The sequence below is a fragment of the Electrophorus electricus genome, chromosome 14 (assembly GCF_013358815.1).
Source record: "Electrophorus electricus isolate fEleEle1 chromosome 14, fEleEle1.pri, whole genome shotgun sequence".
NCBI lineage: Eukaryota > Metazoa > Chordata > Actinopteri > Gymnotiformes > Gymnotidae > Electrophorus > Electrophorus electricus.
The window spans coordinates 17,458,016-17,480,337 of NC_049548.1; the positions used below are offsets into that span (position 1 = coordinate 17,458,016).

At 44.6% G+C, this 22,322-nt stretch overlaps 1 protein-coding gene across 2 annotated transcripts in view; it reads right to left on the reverse strand.

Annotated features, from left to right (window-relative positions):
- Positions 1 to 872: 872 nt before the first annotated feature.
- grid1b (glutamate receptor, ionotropic, delta 1b) overlaps positions 873 to 22,322 on the reverse strand; it is a 217,425-nt gene continuing 195,975 nt past the window's right edge. Inside the window, exons 9-17 of one of the 2 annotated variants that reach the window (XM_035533703.1) lie at positions 21,112 to 21,213; positions 20,630 to 20,827; positions 19,963 to 20,293; positions 18,363 to 18,501; positions 11,788 to 11,983; positions 10,371 to 10,537; positions 7,926 to 8,166; positions 6,415 to 6,553; positions 873 to 3,372 (exon numbers count right to left, since the gene is read on the reverse strand). In XM_035533703.1, the coding sequence (XP_035389596.1) occupies positions 2,972 to 3,372; positions 6,415 to 6,553; positions 7,926 to 8,166; positions 10,371 to 10,537; positions 11,788 to 11,983; positions 18,363 to 18,501; positions 19,963 to 20,293; positions 20,630 to 20,827; positions 21,112 to 21,213 (1,914 nt within the window). In that variant the 3' untranslated portion in view covers positions 873 to 2,971. The remainder of the gene's footprint in view (positions 3,373 to 6,414; positions 6,554 to 7,925; positions 8,167 to 10,370; positions 10,538 to 11,787; positions 11,984 to 18,362; positions 18,502 to 19,962; positions 20,294 to 20,629; positions 20,828 to 21,111; positions 21,214 to 22,322) is intronic. The other variant, XM_035533704.1, reaches the window with a different exon arrangement.

Sequence of the window (22,322 nt, forward strand, 5' to 3'; positions counted from 1 at the left end):
CTATGGGGCCTGCTATATAGCTCATACAAAACACTCAGGCTCTGTTTGTACGATGTCATGTAACACAACGACTTGGCCAGCGTTTCAGAGAAGGCCTGCTTACACTATGAGCTCTATGGAGCAATAACCAATCACCCTCTGCAGTAGGGTGATGTAGTTGTAGTTCCTTAAGCTGTTCTGGATAACATACGGCATTGAACTGGACTTAATGGTTTATATAAGCGCACTCAACTCAACCTTAGCTACGTTGCACGTATCGGTGCGTGCCCAGCGTCTCTTAGTCATCTCGCTCATCAGCCGCCTGCTTTTAGAGGAGACACGATGTGTCTCATCTAGGCATGGACGTCAGGGATCAGGAGCATTCAGGAGCTGTCCCCCGTCTGACAACACGTTCAACCGCAGCAACACGGCTTTGGAAGTTGCCAGTTTGAGCGTTTGCACTCTGGTTGCTATATGTCATGTGAGAGGACAAATTTTGCGTCGGCTCACGGTGGAGACGGCAGCGGCAGACCGGACCAGCCGATGACAGGCTGGACTTCCCGATCCTTCGTCCTTCAGCAACTACATACAACCCGATCTGAGAGACATTGATGGGTGAGTGTGTGTGCGTGTGAGGGTAGCTTTTTTTATGGGATCCCTCCATATTATTGGAAGGCTTTCTCAGAGTACTTGACCCAAGCAACAAGCTCAGTGGCACAAATGTTACTGCTGAGAAGTTGGGCCTTAAAAACAAGGAAGCAAAACACTGAATTCAGCATCATTTTTGCATGCAGCATTGTGAGAGCGATGCCGTTGCACAACCCCGGCTGAACAATTGACCGGCCATCATTCAAAGCATGTAAACCATATTTCTTTATTAAAGATTAAGAAACTCCAAGCAGCATATTCATAAACAAAATAAGAGTCTCCCTCAGGTGTAATGTTACAGACTACACTATGATAGACTTTGCTTTTTTAATTTATTTTTTATTTTATAAATATTTTAAATTTTATATCACCCTTTTCTGAAGTTGGGAAGGGGAGGGATGTGTGTGTGTGTGTGTGTGTGTGTGTGTGTGTGTGTGTGTGTGTGTGTGTAAGGCGATGAGAGCCCGCAAGGCTGTACTGTAAAGTTCTTCCACACTTCCACTAACAGCGTCTCAGAGCCACAAGCTGCATTACACAGTGTAATATGATATTCACTTTGGTTCACATTAGAAACTACTTAGACTCGTACAAAACATACAGGCTACGACTGTGATTGGCAAGAAAGCATAGGTGGAGCTTGCTGATGTCACAATCCCTCCCCTCCTCCCATAGAACCTGCTGATATGTTACCTGCTTTCTAAAAGGAGCGTCCTGCAACTGGCAATTTGGAAAAGATGAGTAAAATGTTAGGGATTGCTTGGTGGACCTCCTAGAGACAAACCCTTCTATGTGGAGCTGGTGTAGGGTGTTTGGTCTGTCAGCCAGGCAGCTAGCCTGATTATTGGCTGGATAGCACTAGGCGGGCATGGTCAACTGCGGCTGAAATGTAACACGCACTCATTCACAGCCTGAGGTGGTCACGTTGGGTAAAGTTAAAAAAGCAACAAAAAAAAAAAGACAGAATAGAAAACACAAAGAATATTCGTGACTGCACAATTGAAAATTTAGTGAAAAAAATATCTTTTTCTACCGATATAGTAATTTAGCCAGCAAGATCTCGTATCATGTAATGGAAATAATTATATCGTTAGGGGCAGAACCTGTCATTTTGTGAAGAAATATCTCATTATAATTCCATCAAAGAAACACAATCTCCCTCATAAAAAATACAGTGACTTACTTCATAAAGATACAATCATAATTTTCTTTGCACGATTGTATTTTTTTTTCTGTTAAAAAATAGTCACAGTATGTATTTTTCATACCTTTTGTACATTACATGACTGTTTCTACAGTGTTCTTATATTCTTGAACAATAAAACCATATAATTTATTTGCAGTTTACTCTGTAAAGGGAATTATCTCTATATGTTACACATTATATCATCATGTAATTCATCAAGAAATTATGAAAAAAAGAAACAAAACTTCCATTGTATCACTATCCATCACAAAACTGTTCCAGCAGCCCAACACTGGTAAATATGAGTTAGAAAATGTGACCGTGTGATGTGGATATCCCACGTTCTCCTTAAGGATTCTTGTGCTCAAAGAATTGCAGGCTCACCGGACAATTCAGCGTTAACGCGTATCCAGCAAGGACTTCAAGAGTGAGTCCCATGGCCCTGCTACCATTCCAAAATGTTTATGTTGAATACCTCACATGAACGGGCATATCGCAGGCCTGGTGCTAACGCAAGACGCTTAAAAGACAGCAAAATTAGACATACAAGAGAAGCAGACAGCAAAATTAAACAGCGGAACATCCAAATGGACACAGTGCACTTTGAGACCAAAGAATGTCTGGAACCATAAAAAGGGTGCAAAATTATTAATATTCATCATGATTTCCATACAGAAATGTCTGATAATCCATACAGAAGTGTCTGATAATCTAGTACCAAAGGGTAGAGAGACATCTTTTATTTCGGCACTTAGAAAACAATCACAATGAATTTGCGTCTTTATCCATAGAGAACAAAATGTACAAAGCCATTCAAACAGTCATCCTTGAGTCTTTTTTAATAGTTTCTCTTTTTTTTTTGTTTTCATTTTGTTTTTATAACTCAACTTCAAAAATTGAGAATATTCAAAATACACTTTTACTCACTTCGCTCTTTCATTATTTACAAATATTTACAAGAAAAGGGATGTTTTCATTTTGTATCTTTATTAAAAATCTCTTACTCCTCAATCCATCCTTGCATTTTGTTTTTACATGGTTCACTCCGGCCGGTCCAGTCGCCTCTTCCCTTGTTTGTCCCCTCGTTCGTCCCTGCACCCCTCTGGCAAAAGGGGTCCCTCGCCTGGCGGGCAGCCTCAGATGGACGTGCTGTGCGTGGGCTCAGTGGCTTCTGGGATGGGTCCTCCCGGTACTGGCAGATAGGACGTTGGCATGGGCATCTTGCCGGGGCTCTGCCGGAAGAGCCCCCCGTTGGGAGCCCTGTGTTTGCACTGGATGGATGGCATGGGACATAGGCTGAGAGGTAAGGGCAGGGCGCTGCCGGGCCCCGGCGCCAGGGCCCGGCCCACCCCATGGGTCTGCTCGGGGAGAAACGTGCTCACAGACAGCGCCGCCACGCCCGGGAAATCTCGGCCAGCTTCCCGAGGCTGGCTGGCTTGCATGCCGGCGATGTCCAGGGCAGAGGTCTCGATAGAGTGGCCGGTGATCTGCTTGTGCGCCATGTCCTCGTCCATAAGACTGTTCATACGCGGACGCACCTGCTCCAGGTTCACCTCCCTGTCCTGCGGAGGGCAAGAGAAGAGAGGAAGGGGAGAGAGGGAGGAAGGGACAGAGAGGCTGAGATTGGCTGGGCCTGCAGGCAGCCTGCTTTTCTTAGCTTTCTGTCTGAGAACCGAAGCTCCATGCAATTCATTTGTACCCTTGTTTTTGGTTTGTTTCGCCGGTCGGGTCGCACACGATATAGGGCCAATTGGAATCATCGAGGGGCTGAATGAGGCTTGGAATGAGAGTATAGAATGTGCACCTTGAAATCAAATTTGGCCAGAGGACAGGAAACCATTTTAAAGCCAAGTGAGACTGGCGTTTCAGGGAGAAAAGTGAGACACATGGAGATAACGGTGGAGCCGGACTGCTCTGTGGAAACGTCTGAGGAGCCAGGAGACTCGATTCCAGCTGATTCACGAGCAGGACTGGCCAGATCTTTTTTGGTTGCTGCGTTTGGACCAAAATCTCAGAGAGATGTTCTGCCAAGTGCTTTCGTGATCATGGGTGTGTTTATCCATCGCAAGCGGCAATGAGCGTGGATTACGATGTCATCATCAGAGTGACTCTCCTTCAATAGAGCGTGTACGTTTTGTTTGTTCACGATTATGTTGTAATTTAAGGGCTTCCTGTTACTTTATTGACAATATCATCAGTGCGAGAAGAAATGTGCTTTCTGATCAGTTGAAAATCTCTTGGTGAAATTTTCTTGAAGATCTATCTGTAACTACAAATGTTCCTTTTCTGTGTAATTATAATGATTAAACATATTAGCCAATATGGTTTGCGTTCTCTTGCGTTCTCTAATGGTGCTAATAACAGCAAGCAGACAGACCTGCGTGTTAATTTATTGCTTAGTGTGAGCGTTCGAATGCTAGTTCACACCAACACCATGCCGCGAACCACACAGTCATTAAACGATATTATGCTCCGGTTCTAAGCTTTTAATTACTGCACAGGGAGATGGAATTACAGGGGAAGAATTATGAAGTTGGAATAAAGACCGCCTCCTAATAAAGACGTCTGCCACTCTAGATCCTTGAATTCGTGTCGGCTTTTTAAATTCGAGTATGTGAAACAGTGGGGTTTTAATGGTGTTATAAAAATATTTTTAAAATGATATAAAGATATGTAAAAGCTGCCCAGCTTGACTCCCGAGGCGATCTGAATCAACGTTGCCTTTTTTCCTTTTCTGTCTCCGCGAGATGTGTGAGCATGTTTAAACACTTCTACTATTGAGCCACAAGTGGGAATTACAGAGCCACAGCGGGAAGTAATCAAAATCTGGGGGGGGGTGGGGTGGCAGGAAGTTCGAGTTGGGATAACAAAGCCATTTACTGTGGGTGAATTAGGCATGTCAGGTTAAAGCGGATTTTTTATTACAGGAATTGCTGTTATTTCAGAATGGTGGTCTGTACATCTCGTTGGAGTAATTCAATTTGACTTATCTAATAGGTGGAGGAATGGGATGAGGTGTTCTATTAACCAAGGAGGCAGAATACCAGAAGCTCTTTATTAATTCGAGGAAGGCAGGAGAGCTACTGATGACTCGGAATAGCTTGGGGCTTCCCAGACAGGGAACTACATGGCCTACATGGAGTCGGCGAGTACCTCAGCACAAGGCCTTAACTCTCCTCTGAGGACAGGACCTCAGAAAGAACTCATCCAGGTCAATTAAGCTATATCAGTGAATCTGCATTGCTTCCGCTGCCACTTCGCGCACTACTCTCACTATTACTACGGCACTATTAGAACCAAAGAGCCTATAGCTAGAGCACAATTACTTGAGATTCTTAGGAATGTTTATTAGCCATTGACCATTTGGTTGTCCCAGGAAGGCCTGAAGGACATGGGCCAATGGGTTCCTGCCCAACTTCTAACTAACTTTGCTCAAAGTGGACCAGCTATTTCGCTCCAAATGATCATTCCGACACACTTGTGCTTGAAATGCACTCGCCTGCGTTTACACTGATCTCCCCCCTGGCACTTTGCAAAATGCTTTTTAAAAGACCTCCCCGGGTTTGTCGAATGCGTCATATATAATAAGGGCTGTCACTGTCTCGTGCGTGTTGTGGTGTTGGGTAAAATGGTCTGTGTTGGTTTTCTGGGGAAGCTACTGCAAAAGACAAACCCCACGCCATCAGTCCAGACAACACAACATTTACGGTAGACGACACCCTTTGATAATGCTGCTGTCTTAGAAAAATGTTCTCATTCTATGTTCCTGATCTTGGTGCACTTATCAGAAGGCAACACTAATAAATGCCACCACTTAACCCACGTCTGTGTTTTGTAAAGACAAACTTTAAATTTGCAAATTATTACTGAATCACAAATCAGCTCAGAAATGCATGTCCGGTGGCTGACGAGACAGACTACTTCATGTTTAATCAACTTGACAGCAGTCTTTTAAACAATGTATAATCAAATCAGTTATTTATAAACTGGGTGTCAGGAATTTCACAGTGGTTTCACAAGGGATGATGTCCTTTTCTTAGCGTGATGGCTGTCAAGAGTACATTTACTTTTTGAGAGAAGATCAAATGAAACAAGAGAAGCTAAACTGGAACTCGTCGTGTTAGATGGGTCCTACATATCCACTTATGCTGGATGGGTCCTACATATCTTGTTATGTTAAACGGGTCCTACATATTGTGTTATATGGCTCCTTCATATTGTGTTTTCATGTTATATTGGTCCTATATATAATGTTATGATGTCATATGGGTCGTATATGTAATGTTATCATGTTATATGGGGCTGACACATTGTGTTCTCATGCTGGATGGGTCCAACATATGATGTTATCATGTCATATGTCTTACATTTTATAATATCATCTTCCTACATGTCATGATATCATGTTATATCGGTCCTATATATCATGTCATCATTTTATCATGTTATACGAGCGTTACCTATCATGCTGTCATGTTAGATGAGTCCGACATATGATCTCCTGTTAGATGGGTATCTACCCCTCCTCTGCCCCAACCCCGTCGTTCTCGGCCCCCGGTCTGCCCCCGCGTAGCATGTCAGATCTTAACGGGCGCTATTCTGACCTGTGTCAATAGCCTCTGCTTCATCCCAGTCTCTCTCTCTCTCTGTCCAAATGTTCTTGCTCCCCTCCGCTGACGCAGTAGCAATATCATTATATCTCAATGGATCTGACACCCTTGCCCCTCTGTAATCCTTAGTAACCTGCACGAGATCATAAACATATCAAGAAAGCAAGCGAAATTAAAACAAAACAAAACAAAAAAAGGAAATAAATATAGAAGTAAATGTGAAGAAATGGGGGGAGGGGAATAATAAAGAGAAATTCAAACTGGTCCACATTGACATATCATTGCAAAATGACGTCACGCTGTGTGCTGCTGGCGATGGCAGACTAGTCAGGTTGCAGTGAGGGGTGTGCACTGGTGTGTCTTCATTGCTAGGGGCTGAACTACTGAACAGACAGACCCACGCAAGCAACCTCCTGCCGACACTTTAGTTTATGGATCCACGTCAAGCCGCGCCAACCTATCACGAAGAGTTTGTGCGGGGGGTTCTGGGGTAAAGTGGCAGGGTTCGTTTGAGAGGACACCCGACTCATCCTAAGGTGCGAGTGCGAGCCTGGCTAAGAAGCTTAGTTGCGGTTGTGGTTTGCTGAAGGAAAAAACAAAGAAGCAGAACGGCTCAGCAAAGTGAACGTTTGTCTGCCAGCATGAAGGGTCAGCAACGATGATGAAAGAAAAAATTCGAAAGGATACAAAGAAAACAGTCAAAATAGTAATACAAATGTCAGCTCTGGCAGAGAAAGGGGTTTTAGTCAAAGGACTAGGCAATTAAATCTCTCCTTACAGAGTATTAGCTATTACAGTCTTTAGTTATTGGGATTTGGAAGAGGTTCTCATGGACCTTCTGGTATGAATTAATCCCAGTTCAGTCACCTGGAACCTGTTTCTTAATGAACTGGTGAAACAGAATCAGGGGGGTCATCTCTATTGCACTCAGAAGTATTATCTGACAGAACTCTGACGGAATAATATTAATATAGACCAACCCTCTCCCCCAACTGACGCAATTTGGTGGAGTTCTGAATAAAGAATTCAAATCTTACAATGAAATAAAAAGCCAAAGAGATCATTTACAATATAAATAGAACAAAAGAATACAGCTCTTATTCTGTTACACAATTACATAAATACTCTTGTAAATGCTTTAAAAAGCCATCTGGTTCAAAGATCCTTCAGCGGCTCCCCCAAAACCCAATAACTGCTGGACTCATGCTGTATTGGTAAAAGACAGTACTCTGTCCTTGAGCCTGGCCTGGCAGGGTGGTGACGAGGTGAGCGGGGGCGGGGCGGTTTGGTGCGGGTGGATGTGGCGACCCCGAGACAACCTGCTCCTGGGGCTTTCCTCTGTCAGGATGGATGAGACCAATTTTGATTTCAGCAGAGCACACCTATAACTGAGTGTACTGGAGCTCGACTAAGTCAGGGCCTGCGTCTGTGGCTGGATCCTTAAAGTAGAGTGTGGCTCTGTCCTCGCCCTGCTGCATGGACCTCCGCGCTCTGAGCTCGGTCACCTCTTTGGACTGCTCTTGTCGGCAGCGGTTGCCGCTCCACCACATCTCCAGAGCAGCCACCAAGCAGGCGAGCACCAGGCCGGCGGCCAGGACGCAGAAGACCCCCGCGAAGCTGTGCAGCTTGAGCGAGCGGCCGTCGGGCGGCGCCCCCCGGCGGCCGCTCAGGTCGCAGCGGCCCGAGCGTGGCCACCACTTCTGCTTCAGCACGTCCAGGTCGCCCTTCTCTTGCAGCTCCAGGATCCTGCAGGAAGAGGAAGTGGGGTCTGGAGCTCAGAGAGAGACAGTTAATAGGCCTGCTAACTAGCACCATGTGAAGATGGACCTTTCAAGTGGATTAGTACTCTGCACACTCTCTTCTTTGATTCATCGGGTGATTCCGACGCCTTTCCAGGGCTTTCCAGGTGTGTTGGGGAAGGAAAGACACTATGCTCCTACGGGAGGGAGTGAGCAAGTCAGCACAAAGGATTGCATGCAAAAAAAAAAAAAACCACTCAGCATGAGAAGAGGCATCCCAGATTTGGCCTGGATGCATAAAAACCACTCAACCATCCCAGATTAGGCTGCATCATTCACCATAACCTGCAACTTCAAAGGTCCATCCTCACATTGGAACTAATCAGTAAGAAGCCTATAAGAAAATAATAAAAGGAAGAGAAGCAGTGTCACTGTATGCATTAGTCGCGCTTTTAGACCCATGGGTGGCACTAGGTTTTTAGACATAAAAGTTTGGCGAGTTTTCATCAAAGGTGGTTTATTAAAGTTGCATATGTTGTTCTTAACTGCACCCCAACTGTATGAAGTGGCATTAAACTATGAGGATGTTTGATTTATGACGTAGCGCTCACTCGTATGTCTGCAGGCAATGTCATTTGGGACCGCTCGCCTGCGCCGAGCCCGACGTGACTACATTTAATTCCTCGGCCAGCTTAATTAAATGTCAACTTTGTGAGGTCGCCCACTGACGGAAATGGAAGTGAAACAAACAGGCACTGGATGTGTAAAGAAACATTTAATGAGGGAAAGCCACGACAGAGCCACAAGTCGCACCTTTATCGGCAAGAGACCTGCGGGCGGGGGGAGCAGATAAATGGGAGCACTATGGGCTTGGGGAGGGGGGGGTGCAGAAAATGAGAAAGTAAGATGAATCGTCCTCTCTAGAGAAGATGACATGCGGGCTACAGGCCCATTAGCCCTAGAGCTGCCTGGCAGATGACCACAGGGGAGTTAACGTGGAGATGGCCTCCATGGACGGAAGTTCACTTTTTACGCTGATCTGTCAGGCAGGTAAACAAAGAAAGAAACAAAAAAAATATTTAAAACTAAAATATCTATTTTACCAGCAATTGCAATAGAAGAGAATCTGTTGCTCACTGGTCAGTGACCCTGTTTTAAGGTCAGTTTAGGTTTTAAGCCACATTGTGCCTGTTATGTTAATTCTTTGCTGCAAGTTGGTACCAGAGTTGGTACAGAGTAGGTAGAAATTAAATAATAGTTTTCAATAACTTTGTGCTCACTATCCACTATCCACTAGTTCCTCTGTGAACATGATGATGTAATCAGGCTGAAATGAACTTTTTACATGAAAACAAGTCTGAGTGGAGTCCGGCTCTTTCTCCGGTTTTCTCTCACCAAGTGCCAGAGCGTAAAAACATACTAGCACTGTTCTTAGCTCCTACATCTGGTCATCGCTGGAGCTCATGCAGCCAGACTTTCCAACATTTTGAAGAAGTAATTGGCTTTTGGATTCGTGGGGGTTAAGTCCACACGGTCCAGGCTAATTGAGAAGTCTGGCAGTCATTAAGGCTCCTGCGAGGATCTGAGAGAGTTACGCAAGCTTCTTGACGATCAGCAATCATACGCGGTCGGAGTTGCAAGATGTTGAGTCATGCTCGGATATTCTAGATGGATCAATACAGACTGCATGAAAGAGAAGTCAAGAGGAAAAGATTGCTCTGCCTGTTCTCCACATACAGGAACAGTATGATTATACAATCTTAGTTGGTTACAAGTAGAGATTTGTATAATCTGCCCGCAACTGTTCTGCTGGCAAAGGAACCAGTTTATGCTCGGTAAAACCTGGCTCAGGAAAACACATCTAATTAAGCAGCACTTTGCACTTAAAAAAGGGGGCAGTGATAAACAAAAGAAGAGGTTTCAGACATCTCTGCTGACATTTTCCTCAAATTACCAAGTTTGGGTTAATGACTTTAGGTTACCGAAGGACTTGATGCTTGTAAAAACAAAAGCAAATAGTGAAATATCCTCAGGAGAATATCCACCTTGCTTTGCTTGGCTATGCTTCGTCCGGATAAAATTCACCTATACGGAATGTTTTCCGGCCACCCAGGGCTCCCTGGATAACTGTGGGGTGTGAGTTGGCTGATTGGATGTGAACGGTGATGAAGGCAGAATGGGGCGGGGTTATACAGACAGACGGGCACTCACTTCTGGGAGAAGAGGTCTCTGTAGGGGCTCCCGTGCTGCAGGGCGAGGCCGTAGCCCTTACTGCTCACGCCTCCGCCCGACACAGTGACGGTGCAATCGTCATCTGTCAACGCCGCATACTCCACCACCGCCATGTCCCACAGGAAGGCATACGGGCCCTTCTTGGCCTGCGGATGTACATAGTAGCAGTAGGATGAGCGTACGTGTCGTTCTATGTGACTGCTGAGCTGGATCTGGAATCCAGACCTCTCATTTACAGCCTTTATTGCCACCAATAAAGCAACTTGGACAATTTCATGATAACTGCAGTACGTTTTACCATGAGGAAAGAAGTGGGATTAATGTGTTACAGTGGTAACATTTTAGGGATGAATGTGTTACAGTGGTAACATTTTAGGGATTAATGTGTTATGCTGCTGTTTGAAGGGCAAACGGATTTCCCGTATATACATGTAAAGCTGTCAAAGTGCAATAGTGCTCCGACCAAAAAGCTCCAGGAAGACCCGTAAAAGAGCCGTCCGCTGCTCAAGATCATTACTCGCCGAAAGACACAAATACGATTCTGTCCTTCTTCTGCAGTATTTGTGATCCTTTACTCTCTGGTATCCTCTCTTGCACGTTTAAACAAACGCTTAAAAGCACCCCTTGTTTAAATTGAAAGATGCCACACGTCGGCTTTAGCGCGACGACTTGGGAGGACAAACAAAGCTGTTTTGCGTGGGACAGATTCTTTAGCGAGTGGGTATTTCACTGGACACTGAGCGGAAGCTGCTGTGTTGGTAGTGCTCATAAAAAAAACAAAAAAAAAACCAACAGCAGGGGCCCACTCAAAACACTGACGCATTAAACTGCTTAAACTGTGAATAACTGCCACGGATGAGTCAGTGACACGTCCAGCACACGTGTGAGCAACAAATTCTGCTCCCACATGTGTGGAAACGAGCCAGTTTAGAGATTAACCTTCATAAATATTAATATGCTTCTGTAGCTTTTGTGTCAGAGAGATCGGGTGGAACTCGTTTTGGAGAATGGGATATTTGTTGTCATATCACATTGGAGTTGTTGAAAACGAGGCGAATACTTTCTCTTTTTCCGTCTTTGTGCCAGAAGCTATAATGGAGGTTAATTTATGCTGTGTATTGTTTCTGTGACAATGTTTTTGGGTCACAGTGAAAAGACCTCTATCCAAAACGAATGTAAACCATTCACACGATCAGTGTGAGTGAGATTAACACCCATCACGCTCCATTAAATGTCACTGAGGTCATCATTTTATCACTTCATATTCTAACCCAATTAGAGTCTCGCCCTACCAAAATGGACCCTCCCCTGCTCCATACCGCAAGTCTCCCCTGTTTAAGCAATGCAGTGGTCGGGGAGTGCGTCTGGAGATGTAGCAGGGCTCTGCGGGCTGTACCTTGCGGATGCCCTCGGAGGGGCTGGACACAGAGTGGTCCTGCCCGTCATTCTTGCTGATGGTTCTCCAGAGCTCTGCGTAAGTGCTGTCCTGCTCCAGAGGATTCGTCCCCTTGGCCCGGAAGTAGTCGTACACGGCCGAGTCCCGCACCGTGCCGTAGTCCAAGTCCACCTGCCTCGCCAGGTCCTGAAAGGTCCTGAAGGGAGCCGGGGCAGAAAGAGGGCGTGAGACAGGGCAAGCGTGAGAAAGAGGGAGAAATGGACTGGCAGTATAGAGACAGAGTGGGAAGGAGAAAGAAGGAGAGAGAATAAAATGAAAGCAACTGAGTTACTGCTTTAGTCTTTAAGTTACTTAACAGTACGGTGTATTCGTGAGATTATTTTACATTTAGTATTCCATACACTCGCCAGATATTTTATTAGAAACACCCTGCATCTACCTTTTATTAGCTACATATATTTTATAAACACACGTTATAAGCGTACAATTTCAAACTTCAGCCTGTCTGTCCATCCGGTGCATCAGTGGTCAGTATCAGTAACGCTCAGTGGTCAGTAGTGCTCAGCCGTGGTCAGTATCCGAGAACATTCCCAAGCTGGATATAACATGGATGCTGGATAATTCTCCACACAGCACTATACTGGTCTGGTCTACCTGATGGCGGTGTATCAGAACCAGAAGTGCAGCCGGAGCTTTTCCACACGTCTGCAACTGACTGCTTAAGAAAGGCCTGCACACCCAAAACACTCCAACCGTGGTCTCGAAGGACAACTGACACCTGCTGACAGGCTAGACGCTGGCTAGCAAAGCCAGTGTTCGACGACAGATGGAGGGTAGGCCGTGCGTGGCTTTTAGCAGTTTGTTATGAAGTGTTTTTTTTTTAATAAAGTGAGCATTTTATCAACTGTGGACCTTCTTAAAGCAGCACACCGCCCAGCAGACATGATGATCAGATATAGAAGCAAACCCACAGACTATGCTCACAGGGTTGAAGAAAGATATAAACATCTCTGTGCTCACCATCTGCTGAACAACTGTTCTTATGATGAAAGCTAATTCCAGAAAGAATTGGCTTAGTGACCTTTAATTTAGTTTCCAGTGCTGGAGAACGCCAACAGCCCTGTTGCCACGGCATATAACACACCATGGAGAGGTTTTGAAAAGTTTCCGTTTTGTCCGTTCAAGTTAATTCGCCATTCATTACCAGTGACCTCTTCCGATGAGCATTGTGCAATGTCAGTGCAATAATACAATAAAAATAAGCAAAAAGGGCAAATTTCAGAAGTACTCTTGCAAAAGTTTTATCATGTGTATCTATGCACCTATAAACATAGAGGTGCTATTACTACTGCTACTAAAAGGGCTATAACCACTATTACTACTGCTACTAGAAGGGCTTATACCACTATTACTACTGCTAATAGAAGGGCACTAACCACTATTACTACTGCTACTAGAAGGGCTATAATCACTGTTACTACTGCTACTAGAAGGGCTATAATCACTGTTACTACTGCTACTAGAAGGGCTATAATCACTGTTACTACTGCTACTAGAAGGTCTATAATCACTGTTACTACTGCTACTAGAAGGGCTATAATCACTGTTACTACTGCTACTAAAAGGGCTATAACCACTGTTACTACTGCTACTAGAAGGGATATAATCACTGTTACTACTGCTACTAGAAGGGCTATAATCACTGTTACTACTGCTACTGACCTCTTTGCAGTACATTGTATCCTCTCTTTATGAAAGCTTCTTAGGGGAAATGGCAGACAGAATGGAGGTAACAACTCTTATATGAGCCCTGCCTGGAGTGATGATGACTCATTTGAGTTTACAACAGAGTGACAGCTTAAAGTGCTCATTAACCGGCTGATCTAAAGTTGCTAGGTGACAGGATCCGGCTAGTTTTTTTGGCATCCGTCTGGTGGAGGAAGTGAAAATAACACACAACCATGTGATGTGATTCTAGCACAGACACTGGACAGCATCCACTAAGGTGAAGAATTTCCTACCGCAAGAGACGCTTGTCAGCACAAAGTCAACCTGGTACAGTCACAGTGACGTGGACGGTACCCTGTGACATGTATGATATATCTTCAGGATATCATTGGTTGAGGTTAGGGATAGGTATAGAGGGGTAGATTAGGTTCAGGTGTGGTTAATTAAGGGGAAGGATAGGTATAGAGGGGTAGATTAGGTTCAGATGTGGTTAATTAAGGGGAAGGATAGGTATAGAGGGGTAGATTAGGTTCAGGTGTGGTTAATTAAGGGGAAGGATAGGTATAGAGGGGTAGATTAGGTTCAGGTGTGGTTAATTAAGGGGAAGGATAGGTATAGAGGGGTAGATTAGGTTCAGATGTGGTTAATTAAGGGGAAGGATAGGTATAGAGGGGTAGATTAGGTTCAGATGTGGTTAATTAAGGGGAAGGATAGGTATAGAGGGGTAGATTAGGTTCAGGTGTGGTTAATTAAGGGGAAGGATAGGTATAGAGGGGTAGATTAGGTTCAGGTGTGGTTAATTAAGGGGAAGGATAGGTATAGAGGGGTAGATTAGGTTCAGATGTGGTTAATTAAGGGGAAGGATAGGTATAGAGGGGTAGATTAGGTTCAGGTGTGGTTAATTAAGGGGAAGGATAGGTATAGAGGGGTAGATTAGGTTCAGGTGTGGTTAATTAAGGGGAAGGATAGGTATAGAGGGGTAGATTAGGTTCAGGTGTGGTTAATTAAGGGGAAGGATAGGTATAGATGGGTAGATTAGGTTCAGATGTGGTTAATTAAGGGGAAGGATAGGTATAGAGGGGTAGATTAGGTTCAGGTGTGGTTTATTAAGGGGAAGGATAGGTATAGAGGGGTAGATTAGGTTCAGGTGTGGTTTATTAAGGGGAAGGATAGGTATAGAGGGGTAGATTAGGTTCAGGTGTGGTTTATTAAGGGGAAGGATAGGTATAGAGGGGTAGATTAGGTTCAGGTGTGGTTTATTAAGGGGAAGGATAGGTATAGAGGGGTAGATTAGGTTTCAGTTGTGGTTTATTAAGGGGAAGGATAGGTATAGAGGGGTAGATTAGGTTCAGATGTGGTTAATTAAGGGGAAGGATAGGTATAGAGGGGTAGATTAGGTTCAGGTGTGGTTTATTAAGGGGAAGGATAGGTATAGAGGGGTAGATTAGGTTCAGATGTGGTTAATTAAGGGGAAGGATAGGTATAGAGGGGTAGATTAGGTTCAGGTGTGGTTTATTAAGGGGAAGGATAGGTATAGAGGGGTAGATTAGGTTCAGGTGTGGTTAATTAAGGGGAAGGATAGGTATAGAGGGGTAGATTAGGTTCAGGTGTGGTTTATTAAGGGGAAGTATAGGTATAGAGGGGTAGATTAGGTTCAGATGTGGTTAATTAAGGGGAAGGATAGGTATAGAGGGGTAGATTAGGTTCAGGTGTGGTTAATTAAGGGGAAGGATAGGTATAGAGGGGTAGATTAGGTTCAGATGTGGTTAATTAAGGGGAAGGATAGGTATAGAGGGGTAGATTAGGTTCAGGTGTGGTTAATTAAGGGGAAGGATAGGTATAGAGGGGTAGATTAGGTTCAGGTGTGGTTTATTAAGGGGAAGGGTAGGTGTAGAGGGGTAGACAATTACACCAAATTACACCATTTGGCTACATCTTCTCCACATAGTAGTCAGAGCAGCTTTGGATCATTCTCAGGTTCACCTGACACAACAAACACAACTTTAGGTAGGTAATGGCTTTACCCCTTATGCCTTTAACCTTTCACCTCTGGACATGAAAGCACATGCAGATGGACACAACAGGGGCTCTGCAGTAATTCAAGTCCCCTAGACTCTACTGTATATGTTGTCCTGTTCAACACACCCCATTTACATCCCAACTATACACTCTAACAACCAACCTAACTACATCCCCTCCCACCCACTGGAGGGCATGTATGTCATGGCCCCCTGTTTTTGCAGTTTCAATGGTGACCGTGCCACTTTGTTTTGTTTATTTTCATGCTTCTGCTCTGTCGAGTTTAGGTGTTACCGACCCCTAAGGTTCCTCGCCTGTGCCTTTTTTAGTCCTGGTGTGTTTACGCCGCTCATATTTCATTTAGCGTTTGCAAAGTCTTGGTAAAGGTAACATTTTTTGGCTCCCTGTCTTACATGCTACTGTTGTTGTTTTTGGTTATAATGAGTTCACCATTTTTTGTGACTACTGGATTCTTAAATCTGGACTGCTTTTACAACCACGAGTTTGGGATTGGGATCAGAACCAGAAGTGTGGCCGGAGCTTTTCCACACGTCTGTAACTGACAGCTTAAGAAAGGCCTGCACACCCAAAACACTCCAACAGTGGTCTCGAACGATAACTGACACCTGCTGACAAGCTAGACGCTTAATCAAGATGTTAATTGCGCTTAATCAAGATGTCTCCTCACTGTCCTGCCTCGCCTAGTGTTATAGTATCAGTAAGCATGGTTCCATATCTTCTCTCTGTGTTTAAGTTGGTGGCAATGCTCTTGTTTGAAACTGTAAGATTTCATTTTTATTTATTGTAACAGGTGTAAGAGCACCTGTTGCAATAAAGGTTAAGGGACATGTTACATAGATGGATCTGCTGAGGCTTTGTGCAGGATATGGTTGGTTGAAGTGAAGGTTAGATGTAAAGGAATGTTATCTGCTTGTAGATGTGTTTCCATACAGGTACTGACTTACATACCATATGGTTATACTTCATGTCAACAACTAAACTAAATAATATTCCTGTTTACATGGACCCTGGGCCTTCTGACTGCCTTGGGTCCAGATCCAATTGCAGAACTCTGGAGAGCTGTATAGACCCCAGGAGGAATTAATCAGATATTCCCTCGCTGTCCTCTGCTCCTCTACTAATGTACAGATTTTGGTTCCCCATTTGTTTTGTTTTTTTCTTTCTGCGGAGGCACAGGAAGTCCCGACTCATCCAGTGATCAACAGGACGTATCCAGGGAAACCAATGAGCTATGGCACCCCATCTATACCAAAACTGGGGCATTAGAATAAAAACGCACTCAGTACTATGTATGAGCAGTATCCTTTTCTGAATGGGTCTGGCTGCTGTAACCTGGACTGTTTTATCGACATTTCCTATATTTGACATGCTTCCAAGTGTCTCCTTTCTCATTTCTAATTCATTTAGATGGATTTGTGACGCTGCAATTTGCATTTGAGTTTTCATATTCGTAATCTTCATTTTAATGTCATGTTTCTGTAGGCATACCAATCACAGCCATTAGTTAGCCCTCTCACAAAACTTGTTTACACACACCTTTTTGGTAACCTCTGCTGTAAACCTAAAATGGGGTTTAGTGGCAGTAGGTTGAAAGGCCATTTTTAGATGTCTGCTTAGAGCTCACAGTTTGAATCGTTATTCATTGAATCATTAATTAAGTTGAAGCTTGTTTGTGTGTGTGTGTGTGTCTGTTTGTGCGTGTGTCAATAACTGGGAGCATTTACTTCTACTGTTGCAGTCTTAACTGTCTGTAACATACATTTCCCTTCCAGGATGCTAGACGGGGACTCCTGTAGAGGGGTAGATTAAGAGGCCTCGGAGGAGAGGGAGTTTCTATTTACCCAAGGATCGTCTCAACCCCCAGCGCACTATGACTAGAATTCCTGGCACTGAATTCTAAGCTGTTTCGTATGGTTTGATGGACCTGCTCATACCTTTCGCTGAAAGGCAGCTGGGAGGGATTAGGTCAGCCCTGGAGGCAGCTCTCCTAAACAGCACGTCCATCGCTAAGGCAGGAAAGCGTCAGCAGGAGAGAGTGAGAAGCAAACAGAGGCCAGACCTCCCAAAGAGCGGGAGAAAAAACAAAAAACCCCAACAAGGCTATGGCAAGTAAAGCAGAAATGAGGTGAATGGCAAATTAGCCTCCCGCCCCTTCGGGCCCACAGCTAGAGGAAGGAGGAGCACAACCTTGGCACCCGCGACAGCTTTCGTGTGGCTCGAAATCCCGAGAAAAACAACAAAATAAACAACGACTGCCGAATGAGGAGAGGAGGAAATGGCTGTTGGTTTGGTGGTACTGAACATCACTGCGTGACCCACCAAAGCAGGGAGTCGGCGCATGGCCTGACACACAGTTGCAAAGTCATTTCAGTAAAAAGGCTGAGAGGCTAAAAAATAATTTTTAACAGTCAACTAACAAGCCAATAATTGATCTAATGAGAGGCTTTAAATATATAATATTACTTATAATAATTGAATCAAGGAGTAATTAAGGCACTGGAAAATCCTAGGATATCTGAGGGTCAAATTCCTATGAAGTATAGTTGGAACTCATTAAAGAGTTATGTGTGTAGAGTGTGTACAGCACGCTAACGGAGCAGTATAGGCAAAGCCCTGCATGATTTCAAGCTGCAGAAATTAGCATTACTAGTTTAATAAGGATGGGGCAACAGCATCTAGCGAGCAAGCTCTGTTAGGGGATCAGCAGACACATGGAGTGAATGACAGCACCAGAGTGACCGGGAGCATGGCCCCGCACTTCAAGGAACATCGTGTCTGTCAGAGTGGAGGGGCGGAAGGGGACCTACCGTATGGAGTTGTCCATGCGCGAGACAGTGAGGTAGGCCGCCAGGTTGGCCGTGTAAGAGGAGCATACGATTAGGGTGAACAGCCACCAGCTGCCCATCACGATCCGCAAGGCCACGGAGCCCACAGGTGAGTCTCCACCTGGGGGGGGAGTAGGGCACGCTTAAACCTCCACTGCCCAACATGCTAACGCTGCTCACGATGGAAGCGCTAACATTGCTAACAGCAGAGACACAAATGTTGCTAACGTCAAAACCCCAAATGTTGCAAACACTAAAAACAGTGACACAGTCATTAACAATTGCTAATGTGGTGAACAGTTAGTAGTCAGTTAACACGAGTGGTGGTTATTCTAGCCTAGTGAGAATGTTGTTCTGAGTAGTTATTGAGTTCAAACTGTATTTGAATTTTGGTGCAAATTCAATAAAAGCCAAACCCAGTGTTTTAAACAGTACTTTAAATTTCTCTCCACTAATCTCAATTCAATTAATTCTATTGACCTCAATGTTCAATAAATATCAATTCAGTTTCTTTCATTTCCACAGGATTACAAAATATCTGTAAATAATCGTAACCCTGAACTCCCAAAATAAATCCTAAAAGCAATAATTACACAGGAATGCCTAATCAGGAGGGAATTAACAAATCAAACCAAGGTAATTATATCTCAGCCATGTGCCCATGAATAATCAGTAAAAATGGGCAATTCCACACAGCTATGCGTTTTCTTCAGAGCAGGATGCAATGATCAGCTAAACACGGGTGCTAGGCTGGACTCATTATCTGCCTCATGAATGCTAATTCCACCTGTCAAACCGAGTCCCGCGAAAGGATAAACGTCGAAAAACTCGCCACGCGGTTAGTTAAGGGCCGCGCTGTGAGCTGGCTATGCATCACCGGAGAGCCGAGATGGTGGAAGGGCAAGGACCAATGGGACAACACCACCTCCTGATTTAATCACGCGCCGTTTGACATAAAAGTCATCGGCGGCTGGGTGCCAGGCAGTAACACAGGCAGCTGGAATGCCATGCCGTACTTGCTGAGCTGGCTACCTTGCTGCCTTTTAGCTTTACTGGACTGGAAGCGGCGACTTCTGTGTCTCCTGTTCAAAGGCACCTCCAGCACACTCCCGTGCGCGCGGGTGTGCCCGTGCCTCAGCGTACCGCCTCGCTTTGAGGCAGACTGCAGAATGAGCCATGCCAAAAGCGCTCTGTCTTGGTTATAAAACACAAAACAAGGTGTTGGGTGACAGCTGACAATGCCGGCCCTCGTTAGCGAGGCGAAAAGGCATAGCGCATCGATTACAATTAGGAGACCACTGCTTAATGAGCACAACATGTGAAGTTTAAGAGTCTGCTCATTGTTAGTTAGGTGGGATACAGCTCAACTCAATACTCATATCCTGACCTTTACTTTAAGTGTTTGTATAGTAATTTGTGAAGGACTCTCTGAAAGCAGAGTTGCCCTCTAAACTGGCAGGCAGAATATTTCTGTTCTGTCATCTCTATGATTCAAAAAAAACAAAAAACAAACACTTGACGTCCTGCTGGCACTAAGCCCATACGAGCCGGGCGACAGTGCCTTTGAAGTCCTGGAGGTTACCTTGTTGCATGAAGGCACCATACACGATCCATATGGCACTGTGCAAGGTGCTGGTCACAGGTTGCGACTGATGGGGTCCTGGGGGGTTCTGAGAGCGCAGAGACTGCATCCGGGTCAGCAGGAAAATCAGCACACCGACCACGGGGATGGCCGCGGCGATGCAGGCCCACACGGTGAGGTCAAAGGGCGCGAACAGCGAGAAGATGTTGATCTTCTCCTCAGGCTTGCGCATAAGGATCCCCACCGAGTAGTCCATGTAGCGCTTGCTGAAGTCCACCACGTTCTCCCGCTCGGGCGTGATGGTGATGGCTGACATGGCCACGTCAGCCCGCTATGGAGACATGAGCACGTTCACGACAGTTCCCGAATCGGGTTCGAGGGCCACAAAGGCCTGTTACAGTTAAAGAATCCCTTATTGCTATAACAAAAGGGACACATCACACCCTTAGATACTCCATAATTACCCTCATGTGGATTAATTTGTTGGGTTTCTCTTCTATGAACTTTGTGAACCATGAACAACCAGGGATTGACTTGTACCCACAAGCCTAAGTATAATGCAGAAGTAGACTATTGCTAAACCCTTTCTTGGTCGTTTGAGTGATCTGCCTTCTGAGAAATGGAAAATCAACCTTGCAGGCCCAGCCATTGATGAGGTGATGCTCACCTTGTTGATGAGATCCCCAATCATGCCGTTCCATGAACCGTTGGGAAGCTGAGAGCCATACTTGCTGTCTGCCACCTGGTAGATGTCATATTTGAATCCAAGGATCTTGGCCAAGGCATCGAGGACATCGATGGAGAAGCCTTTGTACTTTTTGGGCTGCCCGAGAATGTTCTCTGCCACCATGACGAATGGATCCTCCTTTGGAGGGGAGATATCAATTGTTTGCTTCAGTTGATTTTATCTGCCAGCTCTGAATCGTTAAGAATTGATAATCTTCTGAACACTACTGAACAACCAGGATGTGACGTAAGACTGGAGCATAACGAATACACGAAATTATGTCAAACATTCTGCCATGCTAAAACATTAAAAAACATTTTGTATAAAACATGGAGGATAAAGGATTCAGATGATGGCAATAAGACAGAAATTACTCTGGCATGAAAAGCAAACAGAGAAGGCAATAGGATTGAAAGCCTCACCAGCAGGGTCACTACTTTCACCATCACGCCCTGCATGCCGTTCTCAATGCGGCTCTCCTTGAGGCTGCCATTAAGGCCATGAACGGAGTCCCACGTGGCTAACTGTAAGAGATCCACAACACTCAAACAGCTCGCTTAAACAGCTCTCTCAAATAGATCTCTCAAACAGCTCACTCAAACAGGTTACTCAAATAGCTCGTTCAAACAGCTCACTTAAACAGCTCTCTCAAATAGATCTCTCAAACAGCTCACTCAAACAGGTTACTCAAACAGCTCACTCAAACAGCTTACTCAAACAGTCATTAAAGGGTCAATAAGAAAGGTTGGGTGGGACATGCCCAGTTGGTCACTTTGCATTACCATCTTTAACCTGTTCCACTTGAATTATTTTTGAAATAAACATTTGCCATCCTAGAACCTCCTGTTTAGGATGGATATCAAAGGTGCTTCCTGAATTCAGGGTGCAGTGAGAATCACATGTAATTTTTGTTTCTTGCTGAGAAGAACAAACTACAAAATCAATACCATCTTATTGGTCAACATGGAAAATTATAAAATAAAACCCTGCACACGCATACTTTTTTTGTAATTTCTAGGAATATGTAATTTCTAGGAATTCTAGGAAATATTAATTTAAGTACTCATATAATTACAGAACACTGATATAACTCCTTCATAAAAGCTTTTATTGACATTTCTACCACTGTGGAATCCGAATTATTCAATCATATTCAGAAAATGTCTCCCGCTCAGTTGTGTCTCTCATGTGTCTTGTCTTTTCTACGGCATTCTCACTGTAAATGAGCATCAACTTGGATGACTGGCACATCTACTTTCTGCTCTTCCTGCTTCCCAGAGCTTAGTGGGGAAGGGTCTGACCAGCATCCACGGAGACTGGGTGCTGGATCAGGCCGCACCTAGCTCTCGATGCTAATTACCGCCCCCTGCAGGTCGCTGTGTTTACACCTGGGAAAACCACGCACTACTGTACATGAGCTACACACTACACTATACGCCAGCATCGTTTTGATTGTAAAGCACAGAGCTAGGATCAGATTCAACCCACTGAAGCGATCCACACACTGCACATTCAGAAACGGTTATAAGCTGCATTTGACATAAACCATATCCCCATACTTAAACCGAGGTGGACAGTGAATCTCAGTATGAAATCACCTGCAGAAACATGGCCAAATGAGGTTTAATCTCCA